General features: G+C 41.5%; 1 protein-coding gene across 4 annotated transcripts; it reads left to right on the top strand.

The window, feature by feature from the left end:
• The first annotated feature begins 4,507 nt into the window (after positions 1-4,507).
• LOC131948095 (uncharacterized) lies at positions 4,508-27,227 on the top strand. 4 transcript variants are annotated; one of them, XM_059309608.1, is made up of 14 exons: positions 4,508-4,522; positions 15,170-15,374; positions 15,798-15,975; positions 16,364-16,482; positions 16,807-16,896; positions 17,542-17,730; positions 21,166-21,282; positions 22,170-22,374; positions 23,181-23,384; positions 23,978-24,100; positions 24,621-24,798; positions 26,005-26,234; positions 26,402-26,587; positions 27,004-27,227. In XM_059309608.1, the coding sequence occupies exons 2-14, from the start codon at positions 15,187-15,189 to the stop codon at positions 27,022-27,024; spliced, it is 2,028 nt and encodes a 675-aa protein (XP_059165591.1). In that variant the 5' UTR covers positions 4,508-4,522; positions 15,170-15,186; the 3' UTR covers positions 27,025-27,227. The 4 variants fall into 4 exon arrangements, with proteins under 4 accessions (XP_059165591.1, XP_059165590.1, XP_059165589.1 ...); XM_059309607.1 differs by lacking the exon at positions 4,508-4,522 and adding an exon at positions 7,355-7,558 and having other exon boundaries at positions 24,621-24,794; positions 26,001-26,234; XM_059309606.1 differs by lacking the exon at positions 4,508-4,522 and adding an exon at positions 7,356-7,558.
• The last annotated feature ends 485 nt before the right edge of the window (positions 27,228-27,712 follow it).

The following is a 27,712-nucleotide window of genomic DNA, read 5'->3' on the forward strand; positions in this document are numbered from 1 at the left end:
GACAAGTGTAATTTATCGGGGACTTCTTTCTTCTATTAGAAATGTGCCCACCCGAGCAGTGTTCTTGATACACAAAGACAGACATAAAGATAAGGTTAGGTAGAGCTAGAAACAAAGACAGACATAAAGATAAGGTTAGGTAGAGCTAGAAACAAAGACAGACATAAAGATAAGGTTAGGTAGAGCTAGAAACAAAGACAGACATAAAGATAAGGTTAGGTACAGCTAGATCAGCCCGCAACAAACTTTGTTTTGTGTGGGGGTCTCCAATGTCTTGTCAGTGAAGATAACACTAAATCTCTTTATACACCACTGCCTTTACTGTATGGGCAGACCTGAAGAACACGGCAGATAAAAGAACATGCTGGCACATATACACGTCCAGAAGAACATTTTATCTGGCTGTAATCACTGCCCGTCAACACACGAAATAGACGAATTTACAAGGCGATAGATTGGACATTTCCTTAGTAAACCGTCAGTAGGACACACTCACCGGAGTCTCCAGAAAGTAAGAAATGGCAGACCAAGAAAACCAAGAGATTCGAGAGTAATAAAAGAAGAGCCCCATCCCACTCTGAAATATACCTGGTAGAATCAAAGACAGCTATATACGTGTAAAAATTATTAGCGTTTGAAAAAATTGTTTTACCAAAAAAAAATTCATTCTTATTTTATTTTCAAAGTAAATGTTACAATGTGTCAAACCTTATAACAGTGGTTCCCAACCTTTTTCGAGTAGCGACCCCCTTTTATAAAAAGTAGGTGACCCGCGACCCCCATAGAATTAAAAAGCCGAAATTAGTATGGAAATTAATAAATTTCTAGTACTTTCAATATGAACTACTCTTGATAACTGTTTTAATAGCATGAGTAAAATTGCATACTATTCACTAAACTTTCATGGTTAAGTTTTTAATTAAAACAAATTTTTGTTAACGCCAACCTATGTCATTATAATTATCTTAATTTTGTTTTTAATCGAATAATAGTGTTGAAAATATATTCTCAAAAAGTCAATCAATTTTACGTTTGGGTATGAATGGTGAATACTACACCAAAATTGTGTCTGCAGTTTTTCATCTTACTTGGAATCATTCTGCAAATCAAAGAATTAATCTTGTAATTCATAGGGAATGCTGGCAACATCAAGGGAAGAAGAGAATGGGTAATGCGTAAATGCAGATTCTTCTTTTTTCAGCTCAGAGAAATAGCAATGCAGTTCGTTTTCAAGAGATTCAAGATGCCCAGAAATCGCTTCTTTCAAAATTTTAATTATCTCACAATCAGATTCATCTACCACACCGCAGATTTTCTCAAATTTACAATATTTCCAAGATTTATTTTCTTTACCGATTTTGCAGCTGTGATAAAATGCCCCGAGATTATCATGGAAAGTGATAATATTCGTTCATTTTCCATGAAGCTTCAGGTTAAGCTTATCTTGATGTTCAAACACATCTGCTAGGTATGATACTCTCTCCAACCACTCTATGTCGTTTTAAGTGTACCAAAAAGTCTTGTTTCCTTTGCACTTCCAAGAACAATTTAATTTCAGATTTCAATTTAAAAAAAAAACAATTTATAACATTTCGTTTGACAGCGTACTGTAGTGTAGAAGAGCAGAGCCTCGTGATCTATATTAATGTTTTTGCTCAGTTCTTTGAAGGCTCCAGATTTTATATAATTTACGACTTATACTAGCAATGGACTCTTGATGTCGATTGGTTAGGGCAGTGGTTAGGGAGCTAAATCTTTTCTGTTTTCTGAAAGCCCAATTTTGACCTAAACATAGATGGCGCACCAACCGTACAAACCCCCACAGCCGTTCTAACCAATTTTAATCATCCAGTTTCAAAAAAGGTATTTATTTTCTCCATGCTATCTTCACAAAAGAGCAACTCTGCTCTGCTATCATCCGCATGAAAATAGACACAGACCAGCAGCAACTGCGAACACGAACTCACGTCTGTTGATTTATCAACTTGAAAAGCAAACAATGGTGAAAGCTTAATTTTAATAAAAATGTGTTATTTAACATTTACGTACATGCAGCGTTTGATGAGATTTTCTCCTATTGTTTTTTTTTTTTTTGCTTGGCATTTTCTATCGCTTGCACTAATGCTGGTGAAAACTTCCTGTTCGATCAAGTCTCTGGCGTTTGCAACTAGCTTCTTACCGACGAAAGAACTCCATATATTTTTTGGTATGTTCCGAATAACTCGTCTCAAATGACGTGTTAGTTTTGAAAATTTCAAAGATTCGTGACTGAGAACAACTTTGTACAGTGCGCTTTGTTTCTTCTCTATTACATTTCCAGTGATGTTAATGAAGCCGAATTTCAAAAATTCTTCTAAATATTTATGTTTTGTTTCAAATTACTAAGGTTTAGTGTACCAGTTGGCGACCCCCCAGAAAGACCTTCGCGACCCCCCTGGGGGTCGCGACCCCCAGGTTGGGAACCCGTGCCTTATAATATAAATAATTAAACCTTATTTTGGACAAGGCACATAACATTTGGTAAGATATATGTCACATAATAGGGAGGACATGTCACATACTGGGTAGGACATGTCACATACTGGGGAGGACATGTCACATACTGGGGAGGACATGTCACATAATGGGGAGGACATGTCACATACTGGGTAGGACATGTCACATACTGGGGAGGACATGTCACATACTGGGGAGGACATGTCACATAATGGGGAGGACATGTCACATAGTGGGGAGGACATGTCACATTGTGGGGAGGACATGTCACATACTGGGGAGGACATGTCAACTACTGCTGAGGACATGTCACATACTGCTGAGGACATGTCACATACTGCTGAGGACATGTCACATACTGGGGAGGACATGTCACATACTGCTGAGGACATGTCACATACTGCTGAGGACATGTCACATACTGCTGAGGACATGTCACATACTGCTGAGGACATGTCACATACTGGTGAGGACATGTCACATACTGGGGAGGACATGTCACATACTGGGGAGGACATGTCACATACTGGGGAGGACATGTCACATAGTGGTGAGGACATGTCACATAATGGGGAGGACATGTCACATAGTGGGGAGGATATGTCACATACTGGGTAGGACATGTCACATACTGGGTATGACATGTCACATAGTAGGTAGGACATGTCACATAGTGGGGAGGACATGTCACATACTGGGGAGGATATGTCACATAGTGGGTAGGACATGTCACATACTGGGTATGACATGTCACATACTGGGAAGGACATGTCACATACTAGGGAGGACATGTCACACACTGGGGAGGACATGTCACATGCTGGGGAGGACATGTCACATAGTGGGTAGGACATGTCACATAGTGGGGAGGACATGTCACATACTGGGTATGACATGTCACATACTGGGAAGGACATGTCACATACTAGGGAGGACATGTCACACACTGGGGAGGACATGTCACATGCTGGGGAGGACATGTCACATAGTGGGTAGGACATGTCACATAGTGGGGAGGACATGTCACATAGTGGGGAGGACATGTCACATACTGGGGAAGACATGTCACATACTGGGGAGGATATGTCACATAGTGGGTAGGACATGTCACATACTGGAGAGGACATGTCACATACTAGAGAGGACATGTCGGATACTGGGGAGGATATGTCACATAGTAGGTAGGACATGTCACATAGTGGGGAGGATGTCACATATTGCGTAAGACACTTAACATATCGGGTTGACGGGTAAGACAATGTAACATATCGGTGTGACATATGACATGTTGATAACAAACTTAATGTATTGGGGCAGAGATTTAAGTTCAGAATACACACAGCGTGTCAGTTGTGTTAGAAAAAACAACCTGCCAGCAAACACACCAGCAAACACACCACACGAGTGAACACGCCAGTAAATATATCTGTAAACACACAAACCAGTAAACACAACAGTGAACACACTAGTAAACACAACAATAAACACACCAGTAACCACACCAGTAAACACACCAGTAAACACACAAGTAAACACATTAGTAAACCAGTAAACACAACAGTGAACACACCAGTAAACACAACAGTAAACACAACAGTAAACACAGCAGTAAACAAAACAGTAAACAAAACAGTAAACACACCAGTAAACACAGCAGTAAACAAAACAGTAAACACACCAGTAAACACACTAGTAAACACAAAAGTAAACACACCAGTAAATACAAAAGTAAACACAGCAGTAAACACACCAGCAAACACACCAGCAAACGCACAACACGAGTGAACACACCAGTAAACACACCAGTAAACACCTGTAAACACACAAAGCAGTAAACACAACCTTGTCTATTGAAGTAGCAAGTCGATAATTGAACAAATGATAAAATGATAGACAAATCTTCACTAATACATCCATACAATTTTATTACTCAGTAACAGATGGGACCATCTTGCATTCGTTTAGCGAGTTAAATAAATAGATACAGAAGACACACTCAAAACAAGCCAAGATATTATACTTTTAGGTAAGTCTCGAACTAAACACAGATAGGCCAATATGTTAACTTTAGAAGTAGCACATTTATTTGTATAGTTAATATAGTGTAAAGTTAACATAGGTATTTTTTAAAGTTAACGGCTATATGTCATTAATGTATGTAGATATATTAGTACAGGTAATTAAGGTAATGCTAAATTATCTAAATAAAGCTACTTGTGATTAAAGAGTATATAACATCTGCTTGGGTTTGATTCTGGAAAACTTTCGAAAGATTTACCTATCTCTTGTCGATATTGATTGAAAAGTTTAGAAACTTTGTACCTCATGTCTGCTTGATGTCATTTCATGAAAATTATCTTTTGATTTAGATGACGGGTTCCAGAATTGGTTAATAGATCACAAAAATTTTTGTGTAGTTTTTTTAAACTTTAGATTTATCGAACTGTAAGGTAGTACCTAGCCCTTAGCCCAGCGGCGTTACACAAAACTACACTGCTTTACATGTTTTTAATATTCCGACCGCTAGACCTATTGTCTCAATTGCATGTAAGAGATTACTGTAATTACATGTAAGTGATTACATTTAATAACAACTCTGTAGATAATCCAATTGTTTGGCTTGTAAGCGCTAGAGTAGAACTTTCATTAATTAAACGAAATTTTAAAAAAAATATTTCAATGGTCTTGAAGCGGAAAGCTCCTGTCAACATTCACTCAAGGCTTTCATACAGCACGCTCTGGGGCGTCTGGGCGGTAGTGTGGGCAAACCCTGAGCCCCTACAACTAAGATCCAAGAAATAGTGCGCCGGTTTTATTTACATTTGATGAACTCCGTTTTAGAAAACAAGATTAAAAAATAAATAATTGTCTCATCTCTCTGGTGTGTAGGTCTAGATCTCAGCAACACGCGATGGGAACGCTAGCTCCCTATATTTTAAGAGTGTCCAATTGTTGATACAACATTATGAAGTTTGACATTGTAGACAAAAGCAACATGGCGCTTTGTTGTTAAAAGCTGAAAATAAAGGCAACTTTTATTTCCGGGGTTCAAAATAATACGTCTAAGCCATTGTTACGTGTGTGTTAATTTTTAAAATTTTAGCTCTTTCAACTTTAAAAAAAAATATGTTTAATGCGTGCGGCGTCAAAACGGCCAATGACAAAGCGGCCCCGTCAAAACGACATAACAGCCCCTTAAAACCGACCCCGTCAAAAAGGCCGGCAACAAGTGAACCCCGTCATATAGGCTCCCGACAAAACGGCTCCCGTCATTTCGACTCCCGACAAATAGGCTTAATTTATTTTGGCTTCCATAAGGGTCCTGTCAATATGGTTTCGTAGAGACTAAGTCTACCGGCGAAACGTCCTCGTTGAATATGACACCTGTCAGTGTTAAACCTCCTGCAATATTCTTTAGAGTTAGCTTAGCCAACAACTTAATAACATTATTTCTTATATTTTATCTAAGAAATGTTATGTTAAAATGAGTCGGCTGTTCCAACTCAGTGTGTGGGGAGAGACATCCATGGTGTACATTTATCTGCAGCATGCTTATTGTAGGTTATAAAAACAAAACGTTGTTTATCTTATAAACATCTTGAAAGCCTACATCATACATTTCAATTGATGTGTTCGCATCTAAGCAATATATCTTCACGGTTGTAAATAAAACAATCAAATTTAAAAAAAAAGATGGGTGGAATTTGGTTGTTCGATTTGTTTATGAAATGCTGTTTGTTCATGAAAAAGTTTTTCGTTCAGGTATTTAAATGATGTTATACTGGTAGTAGTGGAGGTAGGAACTGGGTGTGGTTGGTAGGTTGGACAAAATGGTTGCATCTATGTCAAAAGTCGTAGTCATACGATTTATTTCTCTAGAGCCAATATGTCGGGGTCGTTTTGACGTATGCACGCTTGTCAGACTGTCACCCGTGGAGGATGGAGGGGCAGACCAGGCTGGACAAGGGTCCAACCGTTTTAGGAAATTAAAAAAAAATGTGACCAGCACAGAATAATTTACTATCATTTACAAATGTTACGAAATGAATATGAAATTAAAAATGTCGTCAAGAACAGGAATTGAAATAAAGCGGGAATGATTTCACATACTTTCTTAAATAATAATTAGGGGCATGGAACTCCGTCCTTCGGCAGGCGGTGATTTTTAGGGTAATCTAGCTCGTTTTTAAGGCTATGTATACATTACGTTGATATGTATGCTCACTAAATCGAATCAGGCGCGTCTTCCGGCACCCCCAGGGTGCTATTTTAGCACCACGCGCTTTCCCGTGAGCGCCATGGCAACGTGTTTAGGGTAACCCCATCATATATTCATGGAACATAGCTGACAACACCTCCGGTTATCGTTACACCGTCCAGTTCTATAGCTACTCACACTCACTGTACACAAAACTACCTGCCAGCAAAATCACGGACTGCCACCTACCACCTACCCTAAAGCCACTTACCCCCATACCACCTACCCTAAAGCCACTTACCCCCACACCACCTACCCCAAACCACCTTCCCAAACCACCAATTCACCTAGCCGCACAGTATCCACCCACACCACTTACCCGCACACTATCCACCCCACCACACTTACCCGCACAATGTTTACCAACCCGGTAATTTAAACCCCAAACAAGTGCCCAATCCGTGACGTAACGCCCAATCAAACAGTGCAGCAGAAATGTCATGGTACCGCGACACTGCGCTATAAATAGACCAGAGTAACACAGATCGAGGCTGTAGAACGACAGCCTAATCTGGCCGTCTGGTGTCTTGTTTCCCATCCATCGTTTCCATTGGCTATCAGAGCCAAACACCAGCTGTTTGCACACAATTTACGCGGCTCGCAGCACGTAAAACACGGGCCTATTGCTGCTACATGTCGACACATGTCCCTTATCACCGGCATACACAACGCTACAGTGTTTTTAAACACAAAACAATGGTAGATCGGAAATCTAAACGAACGATGGTACACGGACAATGTGTTATGTAATAGCGGGGAGAAAATAGAAAACGGCGCACTAACAATTAGGTCGACGTGAGTTGGGTGAGTCGTGGTTGTTTTTACATTTACAGGATCCTCAGGCTTTAAGTGGACATTTAGCGGACATGTCCAACTGTTGAACTCGGTCACGTAATTGGACATTTAAGGGACATGTCCTACTGTTGAACTCGGTCACGTAATTGGACATTTGGGGGACATGTCCAACTGTTGAACTCGGTCACGTAATTGGACATTTAGGGGACATGTCAAACTGTTTAACTCGGTCACGTAATTGGACATTTAAGGGACATGTCCAACTGTTGAACTCGGTCACGTAATTGGACATTTAAGGGACATGTCCAACTGTTGAACTCGATCAAGTAATTGGACATTCGGGGGACATGTCAAACTGTTAAACTCGGTCACGTAATTGGACATTTAAGGGACATGTCCAACTGTTGAACTCGGTCACGTAATTGGACATTTAAGGGACATGTCCAACTGTTGAACTCGGTCACGTAATTGGACATTTGGGGGACATGTCCAACTGTTGAATTCGATCACGTAATTGGACATTTAAGGGACATGTCCAACTGTTGAACTCGATCAAGTAATTGGACATTCGGGGGACATGTCAAACTGTTAAACTCGGTCACGTAATTGGACATTTAAGGGACATGTCCAACTGTTGAACTCGGTCACGTAATTGGACATTTAAGGGACATGTCCAACTGTTGAACTCGGTCACGTAATTGGACATTTGGGGGACATGTCCAACTGTTGAATTCGATCACGTAATTGGACATTTAAGGGACATGTCCAACTGTTGAATTCGATCAAGTAATTGGACATTCGGGGGACATGTCAAACTGTTAAACTCGGTCACGTAATTGGACATTTAAGGGACATGTCCAACTGTTGAACTCGGTCACGTAATTGGACATTTAAGGGACATGTTCAACTGTTGAACTCGGTCATGTTTAGACTAAACTGTCCCCTACCCTCGCCTTGTAGCTGGCTGGCAGTGTGACACTAAGTTGAACAATCACCCACACTACTCAATACCGTCTAAACTTTCTGAAATTGCCTGTTTTTGCTAATTATTAGAGTGCTGGTTAAAAGCTAACTATAACCAGGGGTGGACTAGCCTGCCGGTCTACCGTGAAAATCCCGGTTGACCCACAGGAAAATATGCCGGTGGGTGCCAAGGTAATTCTTACAACTGAAATACATTGAGAATCGCTTGCGGAGCTCCTTGTGTTCAACACGCATTGAAGCCTGTACGCTTCATCCAATAGAAACTGATGTTTTAAGTGAGCTGAATAATGACGCTTCATTCAATAGAAACTGATGTTTTAAGTGAGCTGAATAATGACGCTTCATTCAATAGAAAATGATGTTTTAAGTGAGCTGAATAATGACGCTTCATCCAATAGAAACTGATGTTTTAAGTGAGCTGAATAATGACGCTTCATTCAATAGAAACTGATGTTTTAAGTGAGCTGAATAATGACGCTTCATTCAATAGAAACTGATGTTTTAAGTGAGCTGAATAATGACGCTTCATTCAATAGAAAATGATGTTTTAAGTGAGCTGAATAATGACGCTTCATCCAATAGAAACTGATGTTTTAAGTGAGCTGAATAATGACGCTTCATTCAATAGAAACTGATGTTTTAAGTGAGCTGAATAATGACGCTTCATTCAATAGAAACTGATGTTTTAAGTGAGCTGAATAATGACGCTTCATTCAATAGAAACTGATGTTTTAAGTGAGCTGAATAATGACGCTTCATCCAATAGAAACTGATGTTTTAAGTGAGCTGAATAATGACGCTTCATCCAATAGAAACTGATGTTTTAAGTGAGCTGAATAATGACGCTTCATTCAATAGAAACTGATGTTTTAAGTGAGCTGAATAATGACGCTTCATTCAATAGAAAATGATGTTTTAAGTGAGCTGAATAATGACGCTTCATTCAATAGAAACTGATGTTTTAAGTGAGCTGAATAATGACGCTTCATTCAATAGAAACTGATGTTTTAAGTGAGCTGAATAATGACGCTTCATCCAATAGAAACTGATGTTTTAAGTGAGCTGTATAATGACGCTTCATTCAATAGAAACTGATGTTTTAAGTGAGCTGAATAATGACGCTTCATTCAATAGAAACTGATGTTTTAAGTGAGCTGAATAATGACGCTTCATTCAATAGAAACTGATGTTTTAAGTGAGCTGAATAATGACGCTTCATTCAATAGAAACTGATGTTTTAAGTGAGCTGAATAATGACGCTTCATTCAATAGAAACTGATGTTTTAAGTGAGCTGAATAATGACGCTTCATTCAATAGAAACTGATGTTTTAAGTGAGCTGAATAATGACGCTTCATTCAATAGAAACTGATGTTTTAAGTGAGCTGAATAATGACGCTTCATTCAATAGAAAATGATGTTTTAAGTGAGCTGAATAATGACGCTTCATTCAATAGAAACTGATGTTTTAAGTGAGCTGAATAATGACGCTTCATTCAATAGAAACTGATGTTTTAAGTGAGCTGAATAATGACGCTTCATTCAATAGAAACTGATGTTTTAAGTGAGCTGAATAATGACGCTTCATTCAATAGAAACTGATGTTTTAAGTGAGCTGAATAATGACGCTTCATTCAATAGAAAATGATGTTTTAAGTGAGCTGAATAATGACGCTTCATTCAATAGAAACTGATGTTTTAAGTGAGCTGAATAATGACGCTTCATTCAATAGAAACTGATGTTTTAAGTGAGCTGAATAATGACGCTTCATTCAATAGAAACTGATGTTTTAAGTGAGCTGAATAATGACGCTTCATTCAATAGAAACTGATGTTTTAAGTGAGCTGAATAATGACGCTTCATTCAATAGAAACTGATGTTTTAAGTGAGCTGAATAATGACGCTTCATTCAATAGAAACTGATGTTTTAAGTGAGCTGAATAATGACGCTTCATTCAATAGAAAATGATGTTTTAAGTGAGCTGAATAATGACGCTTCATTCAATAGAAACTGATGTTTTAAGTGAGCTGAATAATGACGCTTCATTCAATAGAAACTGATGTTTTAAGTGAGCTGAATAATGACGCTTCATTCAATAGAAACTGATGTTTTAAGTGAGCTGAATAATGACGCTTCATTCAATAGAAACTGATGTTTTAAGTGAGCTGAATAATGACGCTTCATTCAATAGAAAATGATGTTTTAAGTGAGCTGAATAATGACGCTTCATTCAATAGAAACTGATGTTTTAAGTGAGCTGAATAATGACGCTTCATTCAATAGAAACTGATGTTTTAAGTGAGCTGAATAATGACGCTTCATTCAATAGAAACTGATGTTTTAAGTGAGCTGTATAATGACGCTTCATTCAATAGAAACTGATGTTTTAAGTGAGCTGAATAATGACGCTTCATTCAATAGAAACTGATGTTTTAAGTGAGCTGAATAATGACGCTTCATTCAATAGAAACTGATGTTTTAAGTGAGCTGAATAATGACGCTTCATTCAATAGAAACTGATGTTTTAAGTGAGCTGTATAATGACGCTTCATTCAATAGAAACTGATGTTTTAAGTGAGCTGTATAATGACGCTTCATTCAATAGAAACTGATGTTTTAAGTGAGCTGAATAATGACGCTTCATTCAATAGAAACTGATGTTTTAAGTGAGCTGAATAATGACGCTTCATTCAATAGAAACTGATGTTTTAAGTGAGCTGTATAATGACGCTTCATTCAATAGAAACTGATGTTTTAAGTGAGCTGAATAATGACGCTTCATTCAATAGAAACTGATGTTTTAAGTGAGCTGTATAATGACGCTTCATTCAATAGAAACTGATGTTTTAAGTGAGCTGAATAATGACGCTTTATTCAATAGAAACTGATGTTTTAAGTGAGCTGTATAATGACGCTTCATTCAATAGAAACTGATGTTTTAAGTGAGCTGAATAATGACGCTTCATTCAATAGAAACTGATGTTTTAAGTGAGCTGAATAATGACGCTTCATTCAATAGAAACTGATGTTTTAAGTGAGCTGAATAATGACGCTTCATTCAATAGAAAATGATGTTTTAAGTGAGCTGAATAATGACGCTTCATTCAATAGAAACTGATGTTTTAAGTGAGCTGAATAATGACGCTTCATTCAATAGAAACTGATGTTTTAAGTGAGCTGAATAATGACGCTTCATTCAATAGAAAATGATGTTTTAAGTGAGCTGAATAATGACGCTTCATTCAATAGAAACTGATGTTTTAAGTGAGCTGTATAATGACGCTTCATCCAATAGAAACTGATGTTTTAAGTGAGCTGAATAATGACGCTTCATCCAATAGAAACTGATGTTTTAAGTGAGCTGAATAATGACGCTTCATTCAATAGAAACTGATGTTTTAAGTGAGCTGAATAATGACGCTTCATTCAATAGAAACTGATGTTTTAAGTGAGCTGAATAATGACGCTTCATTCAATAGAAAATGATGTTTTAAGTGAGCTGAATAATGACGCTTCATTCAATAGAAACTGATGTTTTAAGTGAGCTGAATAATGACACCATTTTAGACCATATATCCGAAATGATGCCCGGCTTAAAGAACTAGTTGCTTATACTATAGCTTATTTTATTATAATATCTCGGGCCTCTTCAATACAGCCGTCTACCCCTGGCTAAACAAACAACCAATCCCCCAATCACTTGTCTACAAACCGCATATATTTTTACCTGGATTTTTCCGTGTGAAATTCAAGGAAACCAAAAATTCAGCCTCGGTCAGTTTAAAAACGAGTTGAGTTGTATGTAGACGGCCTTGGTTGCTGCATCTATTACAGGCTAGAGAACTGTCTAAAAACTTAAGTGGCAAACATCAGTGTGAGTAAATGTTTGGTTGATCTAAATACCGTACGTACACACTAAAAATAATTGAAAATAAAAGTATTCCATCCTAACCTTAGCCCTTAACCGATTCCTACCCCAACCCCAACCCTAACCCCACAAAGTTAGCCACATAGAATGCCGTGGTCCATGATTGCCTCATTTCATCACGTATGGCCAACGTTAGCCACATAGAATGCCGTGGCCTATGATAGAGGGCCGTGTATTGTATAACTCACGGCCAACGTTTGCCTCAATGCGGGCCTCACAAACAGTCCCTTGCACGTACATTCAGAGTTGTGTGTGTGTGAGTGTGTATGTGTGTGTATGTGTGTGTTCTGATTGTAACAAAGCGATCTTGTCGTTTTTTTTTTACTGTATCATGTGCATAGAGGTCTATACATTTTATCAACATGTGGTTTGTTTAAATAGTTCCGAGGTTTTTCTTTATACGGTAATGTACATACGTATATATACATATATATATATATATATATATATATATATATATATATATATATATACGAGGTATAGCCATATGGCCAATGTATTTATTGCCAATATATACTTATCATACCCCCTCCCACCGTCTCTTGATGTATACTAATCTGATTGATCGATAAACGCTATGTTGTCGAATGTTGTTGTAACAAAATTAATGACTTAAGAAGTGAAAAATCGATCGTCAGCCTCCAGTTAATTGTTATGATAGTTATGTAAGTTTGACAATTACAATTTTTACAATGTTACGATTTATCATAAGACACCTAACCAATTATTTGTTAACCTACCAAGCTACTCAGTGATCCTATTGATTGAGTCCAAGGTTAACGACTAGTTCTAATGAAGATATAATAAGCATTTTTTTTCCAGTAAACATAAGATGTGATGATAATTTCTAATTAAGGTGTAACTAGTATTATCCACTATTTAAGATTTAACAAATATTGATCTATAATTAAAATAAATCAAGATTTATCTCCTAATTAAGGTTTAACAAGCATTATTTGAAATGCTTTTTTTACATATGGTCGATTTTAAATCGTTTTAATGGTAATTACAATGTTACATACCTATTGAGTATACAACTTTTATCAACTCGCCACTGATAGTCAGCAAGGCATGATATGTTTTCTGTGCATGTTGGTTAAATAAAGCCCCATTTCTTCATTTCTAAACTATTGGTTAATGAAGCGTTTATCAAGTGGTCACTTCATTTCTAAACTGTAGTTTAATAAAGGCCCTACCAAGAACATTGCTGACACATTTTATGAATCTACTGTTTGAGTGGGATAAAATTAATGTGTGTGACAACAGCACAGGCCAAGTTGTGGAGGTGCAGGTACCAAGTTCATTCAATCATGTCTTTCGTGTGTTCAGCCAAAACTTAGTTCCAAATCGATAACATTGACACAATCAGCTAAAGATTAATGAAATGTAGCGGGATTCAACGTAGTCTGTGTAGTATGTGTCTGCTATATTTTATCCGTTGCTATACCATTCGTGTAAGTTGTCTATGTAAGATGTGTAAGTTGTCTATGTAAGATGTGTCTGTCATATTTTAACAGTTGCTCTACCATTCGTGTAAGTTGTCTATGTAAAATGTGTCTGCCATATTTTAACAGTTGCTCTACCGTTCGTGTTAGTTGACTATGTAAGATGTGTTTGTGATATTTTAACCCTTGATCTACTATTCGTGTAAGTTGTCTATGTAAAATGTGTCTGCCATATTTTATCCTTTGCTCTACCATTCATGTAAGTTGTCTATGTAAGATGTGTCTGCCATATTTTATTAGTTGCTCTACCATTCGAGTAAGTTGTTAGTCAACAAGTCGTCGGGTTGATATCTACACTGGCTCTGTTCAGTTCTGACTCAATAACTAATCCAATTTAAATAGTTTCCACTCCACTTATTAGTAGAAGTTTTGATTTAAAGAAATAGATTTAATACCCAAATCTTGAAGTCTGCTAGAATCTCCTAAACCAAGAAAACATTGAGCACACGCTGAAAAGGAAAACTTTCAGTTTTATTCAATTTTCACCTATGTCTGGGTAGTCTTAAACCGTTTCTGCGCCACAAGTGTCCGTTTAATTATCTTCCTCCATTCACCCATGTCCTTGTCATCTTCAGTGCCACTCTCCTAGCATTAAGCCATTCCAGTCTCGTGATGTTGTCTCCCCTTCTTTTCTTCTGATTAATTCCTTTTTTGATTACCGTATACTTTCGTCTTTTAAAATCTGTAGCTTTTTTACAATCACTGATGAGAATAAAAATATGTTACCAGTCATAAGATGTATTGATATCAAACTTTTAATATTCGTTTCATCAAGACCATTTATGAATGGCAGTTTACTTTTTATAGAACATACCTGTACACACCTGTACACACCTGTAACACACCTGTACACACACACACAGCCACACACATATACAGATAGATAAGCTGACACCTGTATGTGCACTCACCGCTCCCTCCCCCCCCCCCCAAAAAAAAACCTGCGCACGCCCACAACTTTGACTATGACATCACATCATATTGATTCATTCAACAGCTGTATTGTTTCACAGAAGTGAGTAGCACAACAGGCACTTCACACACACTTTCTATATGTATGAATATAATATGTATATATATATACATATTATATATAAGTATACATATATATATATATATATATATATATATATATATATATATATATATATATATATATATATATATATATATATACCAATAAGAGCCAACGAATGTTCCAGAACGCTGCCTCTATGCCATGTATCTTCTCCTGGTGATCCTGCTGTGTGTGCCGTGGCTGGTGTCTGTAGGACAGGTGTCTGGCATGCAAGAGGTCTGGTGCCCGTCTGATGACCACGAGTGTAGCTTCGATCTGGTCGTCGACTACGGCTTGACCTTGATGTGGAGGTCAAAGCTGGCCAAGGTCATCGATGGACATCTCTACCTGTAGGTTACTCTTAGCTGTCCTGTTAGGTCCTACCCTACTGTCCTCTTAGGCCCTACCCTACTGTCCTCTTAGGTCCTACCCTACTATCCTCTTAGGTCCTACCCTACTGTCCTCTTAGGTCCTACCCTACTGTCCTATTAGGACCTACCCTACTGTCCTCTTAGGTCCTACCCTACTGTCCTTTTAGGTCCTACCCTACTGTCCTTTTAGGTCCTACCCTACTGTCCTTTTAGGTCCTACCCTACAGTCCACTTAGGTCTTACCCTACTGTCCTCTTAGGTCCTACCATTCTGTCCCCTTAGGTACTACCCTAATGTCCTCTTAGGTCATACCCTACTGTCCTGTTTGTCATACTCTTTTAAGTCCTTCTCCAAGGTCCTCTCCCACTCTACTGTCCTCTTGTTTCTATTATTACTCCGCAGGTTCGACGTCACGAATACGTCACAAGAAACGGAGATTCCCCTTGATGACGTCATCACGGCTGATGGCTACGACGAGCCGCGGTTTGTGATGACGTTTAACGGGACCATACCAGGCCCCGCCCTGCACGTGACCAGTGGTCAGGTGGTCAGGCTCAGGGTACACAACAACATGATGCACGTGAGTTTAAGCCGGAATTGTGTGTTTTCCAACTGTGCACTGCTCCTGTGTCTATTTATAGCCACTAACTTAATAGTTTAGCATTCAGAAGCAAAAAACCTCGAACTAATAATATATTTTCTCACGATCTATGACAGACCACAAGTACTAATAATGACTTGTATCACGCTTTTTGAAAGACCACACATACCAGTAATGACTTGTTTCCCGAAGTAAAAACCACAAGTGATAGTAATGACTTACTTCACTTCAAAAGAACACTTTTTGTCAGTAATAGCTTGAATCACGTTCTTTGAAAGAACACACGTGATAGTTATGATTTGTTTTCCGCTGTGTGAAAGACCACAAATACCAGTAATGCCTTGTTCCCCCCCCCCCCCACCCCCAGGAGACGACGTCCGTCCACATACACGGCCAATACCAACGAGGGACACCGTTTAGTGACGGGGTGCCTTACGTCACACAGTGTCCTATCTTACCTGGACAAATCTTCGAGCAGGTGTTCGTGTGAGTACTTCATGTCACGTGGCTGACTGTGTGTGGGGCACTTCTCATGTTACTAATCGAGTGATTCTTGAATCAGAGCTTCTAAATGTTGATACGCCTTACTAATTAATCTTTCCTTCACATTGATGCTACTAAAAGCTAATACTAATGAATCTATCTGCCATATTGTGGTTAATGAATCTCTCCGCCATATTGATGTTAATTAATCTCTCCGCCATATTGATGTTAATGAATCTCTCCTCCATATTGATGCTAATTAATCTCTCCTCCATATTGATGTTAATTAATCTCTCCGCCATATTGATGTTAATGAACCTTCCCCAGAGCCGACCCCCAGGGGTCATTCTTCTACCACTCCCACAGCGGTCCCCAGATGACCAACGGACTGTACGGAGCCTTCATCGTCCATCCCAGGTCAGGTGTATGTCATGTCCAGCTTGACCGTTAGTATCATGGTATCATGATTGTATCATGATGGTATCGTGATGGTATCTTGATATCGTAGTGTTATCATGGTGGTATCTTGATATGTAGTATCATGATGGTATACACATATTATGGTGGTATACAGATGGTATCTAAATTGTACCATGATGGTATCAACATCATAATATTATCAAGATAGTATTATAATGGTGTGATGATGGTATAAAGACGGTATCGTGATATTTTATTGAGGGTATGGCGCTAACATGATGGTATGAAGCTTTTGAACACAATCATAGAAAATTATTCTGTTTTAAAGGCATGTTGATCTTTTAGACTTCAACCACAAGTCACAAGTAATTGCGGTGACCAAAATCACGTGACAGATATGATTTTAATAAGACACCAATCTATTTACATAAACAACATATGTAATGGTCTGATGCAAATCAAATTAATTCATCAATAACGATCACTTTAAATCAGCTGTTTTAATTCGACATAGATACCGCTGACAATATTTAATGATAAGCATCGCACATTCACAATTCTATTTATAAATAGTCCTTGCTATATTTACCTATGATTGCCTGGTGAGTACACTTTTGACCATGTGCATGTAATGTCTGCCAGGGTGAGTCAGGGGTCTGCGACCAGTGCCACCCAGCTGCCGGCCGTGGAGATGGACGAACACATCCTGATGGTCCAGGACTGGAATCATGACTGGGATTCGAACCTCATGACAGCCAAGATGAGGTTCGGCATATTTTCGGGCGGGCAGAAATACAAGAGTACAATGACTCACGCTGGGGTCAGATACAGGTAAATTCTATGTAGTCATAGTCTGTCTAAAATACAGGTAAATTCTCTGCTGTCATAGTCTGTTTAAAATACAGGTACATTTTGGCAGCTCATCAAGATAAAGAGTATATACTTACATACATTGCTTGCAAATGTAACTAATAAGATAACAGCAATTTTCCCCGCTAAAAAATGTTATAGAACAAAAAGTGTGTTGCCGAAATATAGTAAAACGATTTTATTTCCCTTAACAAAATAGAAAAAAAATGGTTGCTTCAAAGGTGGCATAATGTGTCCAGTGTCTTGCTCACACTGACCCCAATTACCCAGTGACGTCATAAAGAAGTGAAGTGGGTTACCTAGTGACGTCATGCAGGTTTACTCACGTTCTGGGTCACACAGTGACGTCATACTGACCATCGTAAGATCTGTGACACAGTGAAGTCAATTAAACACGTAGATTCTGGTTTACACTGAGGTTATACAAGACTTACGTAAGTTCTGGTGACGTAGTGACGTCCAATATAAAGTTCACAACCGTCTAGCTCAAGTATTCTATGCACTACTACAACGTAATACGTTTAATTATAAATCACCCAATGAAGTACGACTAAATTAGTTTTCCTTTTACCCTCTCTCCCCACCTCTCTATTGACTCTAGGATGGACCTTCTCGTATACTATAGCCTATACATTATGTATACATATATATGTATGTCTGTGTGTCGTGTCTCTGTGTGTGTCTTTGTCTGTGTAGACCAGGGGTCTCCAAACTACGGCCCGCGGGCCGTATGCGGCCCGCGAAGTCCTCTCATCCGGCCCGCTGAGATCTTTTGTCCAAGGAAAAAAACGTTTCTTGGTGATGGCTGAGGAAATTTGCCCAGAAAAATCACATGTCTGGAAGAAACTGGCCCCCTAACTGAAATTTGATAGTTAATGCGGCCCTCGGACTGAAAAGCTTGGAGACCCCTGGTGTAGACCATAGATTTGTGAATTTTGATGTGACGTGTATTGTCATGACAACAGTACAATCTTGGAACACAACTGATTAAAGCAACCAGGTGATGTGTAGAACTATAAAACCTCAGCTATGGTTGATCTCGAATGTTTATCTCATCATACGTCCATGTCACGTGATACTTTTACTTATGTCACTGTGACCTGGACTAGAACAGACATATATATATATATATATATATATATATATATATATATATATATATATATATATATATATATATATATATATATATATATATACATATATATATATATATATATATATATATGTATATATATATAATATTTACATCATGATATTTATGTAGATAGGTATAAATATTTAAGTGTCAGTTATCATTATCTTTCGTATTGCATCTCCTGAACTTTGAGTGAACTAACAGTTTATCTGATGTATCTGTTGACTAAATGTAGCTATGACGCTTGGCAATGTACTGAGGGACAAATATTCAAAGTGGTTTAGTTTATGTGTGGGTAGTGTGGTGTGGTAAGGGTGGTGTGGTGTGGTGTGGTAAGGGTGGTGTGGTGTGGTGTGGTAAGGGTGGTGTGGTGTGGTGTGGTAAGGGTGGTGTGGTGTGGTGTGGTAAGGGTGGTGTGGTGGGGAATGTACCTGGATTCCTTTAATGGCCATAGCTCTTTAGCACTGTTAAATTAATTAATTAGTTGAATGTGACGTAAATCAAAGCTCGTGGGTTGCTGGTTATCGCTACATTTCTTTCTTTCTCATCAACCTTTTACAACATATACATATAACTTAAAACCTTAGCCAGGCACCCCTACACAAGACACACACACACACCCCTACCTCCGACCCATACACACCTACCTACCTCCGACCCACACACACCTACCTCCGACCCACACACACCCCTACCTCCGACCCACACACACCCCTACCTCCGACCCACACACACCTACCTACCTCCGACCCACACACACACCTACCTCCGACCCACACACACCTACCTACCTCCGACCCACACACACCTACCTCCGACCCACACACACCCCTACCTCCGACCCACACACACCTACCTACCTCCGACCCACACACACCCCTACCTCCGACCCACACACACCTACCTACCTCCGACCCACACACACCCCTACCTCCGACCCACACACACACCTACCTCCGACCCACACACACCTACCTACCTCCGACCCACACACAAACCTACTTCCGACTCCCACACACCTCTACCTCCGACACACACACACACACACCTACCTACCTCCGACCCACACACACACACACATACCTACGACACACACACACCTACCTACCTCCGACACACACACACACACATACCTACGACACACACACACCTACCTACCTCCGACCCCCACACACACACACCTACCTCCGACACACACACACACACCTACCTCCGACACACACACACACCTACCTCCGACACACACACACCTACCTCCGACACACACAAACCTACCTCCGACTCCCACACACCTCTACCTCCGACACACACACACACACCTACCTACCTCCGACCCACACACACACCTACCTCCGACACACACAAACCTACCTCCGACTCCCACACACCCCTACCTCCGACACACACACACACACCTACCTCCGACCCACACACACACCTACCTCCGACACACACAAACCTACCTCCGACTCCCACACACCCCTACCTCCGACCCACACACACACCTACCTCCGACCCACACACACACACCTACCTCCGACCCACACACGCACACCTACCTCCGACCCACACACAGCCCTACCTCCGACCCACACACGCACACCTACCTCCGACCCACACACAGCCCTACCTCCGACCCACACACAGCCCTACCTCCGACCCACACACGCACACCTACCTCCGACCCACACACACCTACCTACCTCCGACCCACACACACACCTACCTCCGACCCACACACGCACACCTACCTCCGACCCACACACAGCCCTACCTCCGACCCACACACACACCTACCTCCGACCCACACACGCACACCTACCTCCGACCCACACACACCTACCTACCTCCGACCCACACACGCACACCTACCTCCGACCCACACACACCTACCTACCTCCGACCCACACACACACCTACCTCCGACCCACACACGCACACCTACCTCCGACCCACACACAGCCCTACCTCCGACCCACACACACACCTACCTCCGACCCACACACGCACACCTACCTCCGACCCACACACGCACACCTACCTCCGACCCACACACACAGCCCTACCTCCGACCCACACACAGCCCTACCTTCGAACCACACACAAACCTATCTTCACACCCACACATAAAAACAGCCCTTCAACGCCCTACAAACATATGCTCCGTGTATCAGTTCTGCGAGTTCTTAATGTTTTCATTTTTATTACCAGGCCAGGAACCATAACCCAAACAAATCTTATCTTCCCATATAATACAGTGGTTTCCCCTTTCACTCCGGCCTCATTAACGGCAGAGGGCGTTTTTACAGCGTTGATGGTAACCATAACAACGCTCCTTTGTCAGCTTTTAATGTAACATCAGGGAAAAAATACAGGTAAGAAGTACTTTTTCATTACCTGTCTTAATGAATCCAGGTTAATTAGTAATCAAGATGTTTACCCTCTAATGCGCATCATTTAACCGAACATTTTGGCTATCTTGACGTTAGTGTAACTACATCAGGTAGCAAAGGTGTAGCTACATCAGGTAGCAGTGGGTGTAGCTACAGTAGCTACAGCAGGTAGAAGTAGGTGTAGCTAAAGCAGGCAACAGTGGATGTAGCTACATCAGGTAGCAGTGTGTGTAACTACAACTAGCAGTATTAGATGTAGCTAAATGGAGTGGATGTAGCTTAAATAATAACATCGGTTTGAAATTTTTTCAAAGATGAGAAAAAAATATCAAGACTATTTATGTAGTATTTTACAACGTCCATAAAGACTTGATTGTGGGGGGGGGGGGGGGGCTTTGATTTTTGTAAATATTCGATGACTTTGTTGTTATTACTATTTTAGGCAACTAAAAAGTAAGTTAAAATTGATTTGTTGCCCTTGCCGCACGTGTCACGATAATAAAAACAAAAAGTTTGACGTTCGGTTGTATAAATCAAATAAAAGCCAAAAACATACAAACTAAAGTATGGATTTTAATAACAAGTTTTACAGCAGGAAAAGCGTGATGCTTTAAAACATTTTCAAATGCCGCGAATCAAAATACTTACGGGAAGTGAAAGGGTCTTGTTGTACAAAACAATGGTGGATGTCAGTAAATAATCCCGCCCTAGTTACGAGCTGAGAGCTGGACTTCGACTAACGCTAACCGTTTTAGCCCTAACCCAAACTGTTGTCTTAATCTTGGCAGTGTAGAAAATGTTAACCCTAACCCCACAGGTTTAGACTGTTTAACCCCACAGGTTTAGACTGTTTAACGCTAACCCCACAGGTTTAGACTGTTTAACCCAAGCGACATCTACCCGTTCCGCGTGTCTGTAGACTCCCATCGTCTGCTCGTGACGTCAACAGACGGCAATGACGTCATCCCGGTCTCGGTCCAGTCCATCATCATCCACCCAGGAGAAAGATTTGACGTCATCATAGAGGCTTCCCAGCCCGTGAGCAACTACTGGATTAGGGGGGTCACACTGGAGGTAAAGGGGGTTATCAGTGAACTACTGGATTAGGGGGGGGGGGGGGTCACACTGGTGGTAAGGGGGGTTATCAGTGAACTACTGGATTAGGGGGGTCGCATTGGAGGTGAGGGGGTTATCAGTGAACTACTGGATTAGGGGGGTCGCATTGGAGGTGAGGGGGTTATCAGTGAACTACTGGATTAGGGGGGTCGCATTGGAGGTGAGGGGGTTATCAGTGAACTACTGGATTAGGGGGGTCGCATTGGAGGTGAGGGGGTTATCAGTGAAATACTGGATTAGGGGGGGTCACATTGGAGGTGAGGGGGTTATCAGTGAACTACTGGATTAGGGGGGTCACATTGGAGGTGAGGGGGTTATCAGTGAACTACTGGATTAGGGGGGGGGGGGTCACACTAGAGGTGAGGGGGGTTATCAATTTATTTTAACACATACACAAGTATGTGTGATTGTGTGTATGTGCGTGTGGGTGTGCGTGTGATGAGAAATTTTAAAACTGGATGCAAAACAGCAGCCCCCTAAAACACATCACAATGCACATATTAACATTCAAATATAGTCGCTCATCAAGATGGCATAGAGATCGATAAAATACGTTGTAATAACTGCTTAGAATTCGATTCTTTGACAATGTTGCTGTTGTATTACAAATGTACTTGTGATGATTATTATATTTCTTATATAAATAACACATTATGAATAGGTTAGCTGGAATGAAGTATATGTTTTAACCCAATAGTGACAGTGATACATCACAGTTCCATCACATGAAACCATGATGTCACCTGTAGAACTTGACATTTCAGATCAACGTAAACCACACAGCTGAAGCTATACTTCACTACCAGGGGGCGCCAGAAGGATTCGAACCCACGACCACGGACTGGGCCTGCTCCCCGGACGAGCCGTGTCGGGTGTTAAACTGTCCCTTCATGTTCTACCCCTCTGGTGCTCACACGATGTGTCTCAACGTCGACAAGATGCAGGCTGCGGAGGCTAGACTTTTACAGGTAGCAGGGTAGCTACAGGTGGTAGCAGGGTAGCTATAGCAGGTAGCAGGGTAGCTATAGCAGGTAGCAGGGGCTGTAGCTACATCTGGTAGCAGGGTACATACAGGAGGTAGCTGGGTAGCTATAGCAGGTAGCAGGGGCTGTAGCTACATCTGGTAGCAGTGGGTGTAACTACATCTGGTAGCAGGGTAGATACAGGAGGTAGCAGGGTAGTCACAGGTGTAGCAGGGTAGCTACAGAAGGTAGCAGTAGGTGTAGCTGCAGGTGGTAGCAGGGTAGCTACAGGTGGTATATCTACAGGTGGTAGCAGTAGCAGTAGCTGCAAAAGGTAGCACGACGGGATTTAGCTATAGCAATAAATAAACCGTTCAGCTACGGCTAGGAATAGTGGGTTTAGTTACAGCTAAAAGTAGAAGGTTAAGCTATAGCTAATAGTGGATGTAGGTAGGACTAGAAGTGCTGTTTTTAGTTATAGCTAGTAGCACTAGGTAAAGCGACATCAGATAGCAGTAGGTGTAGCTACAGCAGGTAGCATCAATCGCTGCAGCCAGCTATGTGACCAGGAACCAATCTACGTACTTTATCCCCCCCAGCCTGAAAAAGACCGGGGTGTCGTTGAATTTTTCCTCAACTTTGGCTTTCCTGGGCACCACGAGACTCCGTCCTCGGTCAACGGGAGGGCCTTCGTCAGTCAGGTGGTGAACCCTTTGGCCAAGGTGAGATAGAGAGATAGATGGTGAGATAGTGAGATAGATAGTGAGATAGTGAGATAGATAGTGAGATAGATGGTGAGATAGATGGTGAGATAGATGGTGAGATAGATGGTGAGATAGATAGTGAGATAGTGATTCCTCGGTCAACGGGAGGGCCTTCGTTAGCCAGGTGGTGAACCCTTTAGCCAAGGTGAGATAGATAGTGAGATAGTGAGATAGATAGTGAGTCCTCAGTCAACGGGAGGACCTTCGTCAGCCAGGTGGTGAACCCTTTGGCCAAGGTGAGATAGATAGTGAGATGGTGAGATAGATGGTGAGGTTGTGAGATAGTTACAGAGATAGACTTATGTACAAATCTTTCATGTGATTTCATGTATGAGTGAAGTACATCAGCTGAGATGTTAATATTGGGACAAAATTCACTCATAGCTCTCTACACGGGCACATAATGTTTATATTTGTGTGTGTGGTAATGTGGTGTATGTTGATGTATTTTGACGCCACCTCTCCCCTCCCTCTCCAGAGCAACCACCCCCTGAAGACCTGCGACAGAGAGGATTGTGGGAACAACAAGGTCTGCCACTGCCCCTATCACGTGACCTACTCTCAGGGTGACCTGGTGCAGCTGGTGCTGCTCAACATGGGCCAGGGCAGCGGCTGGGACCATCCGGTGCACATGCACGGGCACTCGTTTCAGGTGGGTCAGGGGGTCAGTAGGTCAGGGGGTCAGGGGGTCAGGGGGTCAGTAGGTCAGGTAGGTGGGTGGGCAGCGGCTGGGACCATCCGGTGCACATGCACGGGCACTCGTTTCAGGTGGGTCGGTAGGTCAGTAGGTCCGGGGGTCAGTAGGTCAGGGGGTCAGTAGGTCAGGTAGGTGGGTGGGCAGCGGCTGGGACCATCCGGTGCACATGCACGGGCACTCGTTTCAGGTGGGTCAGGGGGTCAGTAGGTCAGGGGGTCAGTAGGTCAGGTAGGTGGGTGGCAGAGGCTGGGACCATCCGGTGCACATGCACGGACACTCGTTTCAGGTGGGTTAGTAGGTCAGGGGGTCAGGGGTTCAGGGGTGGGTGAGTAGGTCAGGTAGGTGGGTGGGCAGAGGCTGGGACCATCCGGTGCACATGCACGGACACTCGTTTCAGGTGGGTTAGTAGGTCAGGGGGTCAGGGGGTCAGGGGTGGGTGAGTAGGTCAGGTAGGTGGGTGGGCAGAGGCTGGGACCATCCGGTGCACATGCACGGACACTCGTTTCAGGTGGGTCAGTAGGTCAGGGGGTCAGGGTGGGCAGAGACTGGGACCATCCAATGCACATGCACGGGCACTCGTTTCAGGTAGGTCAGGTAGGTGGGTCAGTAGGTCAGGGGGTCAGTAGGTCAGGTAGGTGGGTCAGTAGGTCAGGTGGATCGGTCAGTATGTCAGGTGGGTGAGTGACTCTGATAGTAGGTCAGTAGATCAGGTGGGTGTGTCAGAAGGTTAGGTTGGAGTAGGTCAGAAAATTGGGAAGTAGGTCAGGAGGTGGTTGAGTAGTAGGGAGACTGACTAGGATGTAGTTAAATGGATAGATGGATAGGCTGTTGAAAACGTCGAGTCTGAGGTGACTGGCCTACTGGTGAGTGTGGTGTGAGGGTATTTCTATAGGGGGTAGAGTTGCTTGCTGGTTGTGTGGGTGGACGAACCAGCATGTTAGGAGATGTTGAACTATTTCTTCTACCATAATCACCACCAGTAACAACAACAACAACCACCACCACAAACATTACCAAAACCATCACCACCATAACCACCACAACCACAACCACCTCCAACACCATTACCTGAACCACTACCATCACTACCACCACCATTATCATCACCATCACCACTACCACCACCACCATCATCACCACCATCACCACCCACGTCATCAGGTAGTCAAGATGGGCTACCCAACCTACAACAGCAGCACCGGACAATTTGTTGCGGAGAATCCGGACATTGACTGCGGCCCCGGCACACAAGGCATGCCAAGCTTCTGCAACTCTGCCAGGTGGGCCAACACATCCTGGGAATCGGGCGCTGTCCCGGGGGTGGAGCTGGAGCGGGCCCCGATAAAGGACACGGTCGTGGTGCCCTCTGGAGGATATGTCGTCATCAGGTTCAAGGTTGGCGCCTTACTATCTGACATAAACAATAATTTAGGACAATAAGACTTTGACAAAATGTTTACAGCCAGGTATATGGTAATGGTTACAGAATACCATGAGATTTTATCTAAGACTAATTTTTGTTTTAAGTTTAATGATTCTAGACTAATATCTATCTGTTGCAGGCCGATAATCCGGGATTATGGTTAATCCACTGCCACCTTGAGCTCCACATGACCGACGGCATGGTGGCGCTGTTGAACGAGTCCTACAGCCAGTGGCCGAGTCCACCGGAAAACTTCCCGACCTGCGGTCATTACTTTGGTACGAATGTGCTGCCCAAACCACAACATCATTTGTCCAATACTTTGGTATGTGTCGTCCCCACATCATATGTCCACTACTTTGGTATGTGTCGTCCCCACATCATATGTCCATTACTTTGGTACGAATGTGCTGCCCACACTACAACATCATATGTCCACTACTTTGGTATGTGTCGTCCCCACATCATTTGTCCATTACTTTGGTATGTGTCGTCCCCACATCATATGTCCACTACTTTGTGCTGACTCCACACCATTTATCCACTGCTTTGGTATGTGTTGTCTACATAACAACAACATTATTTGCTACAACAACAATAACACTTTTTTATCCTGTTTACCACGGTTACTCAAGTGAAGTTATATTTCAAAACAAAGAAGTAGCTGTACATATGTAGACTGTATCTATGTATGTATGTATGTATTAGTGTATGTATTTACAATGTCCTGCTTTTTTCTAGATACCACAAGTAGCCGAATGATAAATCTACAAAAATATGGACCAAGATGACGTCACTTCACGCTATTAGGTCAAGGGTGACGTCATGTAAAAAAACTCGAACAAACATGACGTCACTGTGTACAGAAATACGAGTTAATGCTATAAAGACGTCATGCTACTTCTGTGATATTTATAGATTTGGTTGTCTATAATGTAATAAATGTTATTGTATGAATATTTTAATTGAACTGCCCCGTACTCCTCTCTATTGCTTGATATAGATTATAGAAAGCGATTGTAACTTTTAAGCTAACAATTTAAATAAAAGTGTCGATTTCTGTAGAAAGTGCAGAAGAAAGGGTTGTGAGAGAAATGGGTTGTGAGTGAAATGGGTTGGAAGTGAGGATTGAGAGGGGAGGGACTGTGTAGGGCTGGGATGCAATATTAGGGACCATTTACTATTTAGAGATCTTAACGTGGGAGCATCGCGTCTCCTTGCCTCACCCCCCCCCCACCCCCCGTCAAGATGTTTTTCCACATCACTAATATTGTCCTGATATTGTCCTGATATTGTCCTGATATTGTCCTGATATTGTCCTGATATTGTCCTGATATTGTTATGATATTGTCCCGATATTGTCCTGATATTGTCCTGATATTGTCCCGATATTGTCCTGATAGTGTCCTGATATTGTCCTGATATTGTCCTGATATTGTCCTGATATTGT

Source organism: Physella acuta, unplaced genomic scaffold (assembly GCF_028476545.2).
Source record: "Physella acuta isolate Inbredline_101_S28 unplaced genomic scaffold, ASM2847654v3 ptg000622l, whole genome shotgun sequence".
Lineage (NCBI taxonomy): Eukaryota > Metazoa > Mollusca > Gastropoda > Physidae > Physella > Physella acuta.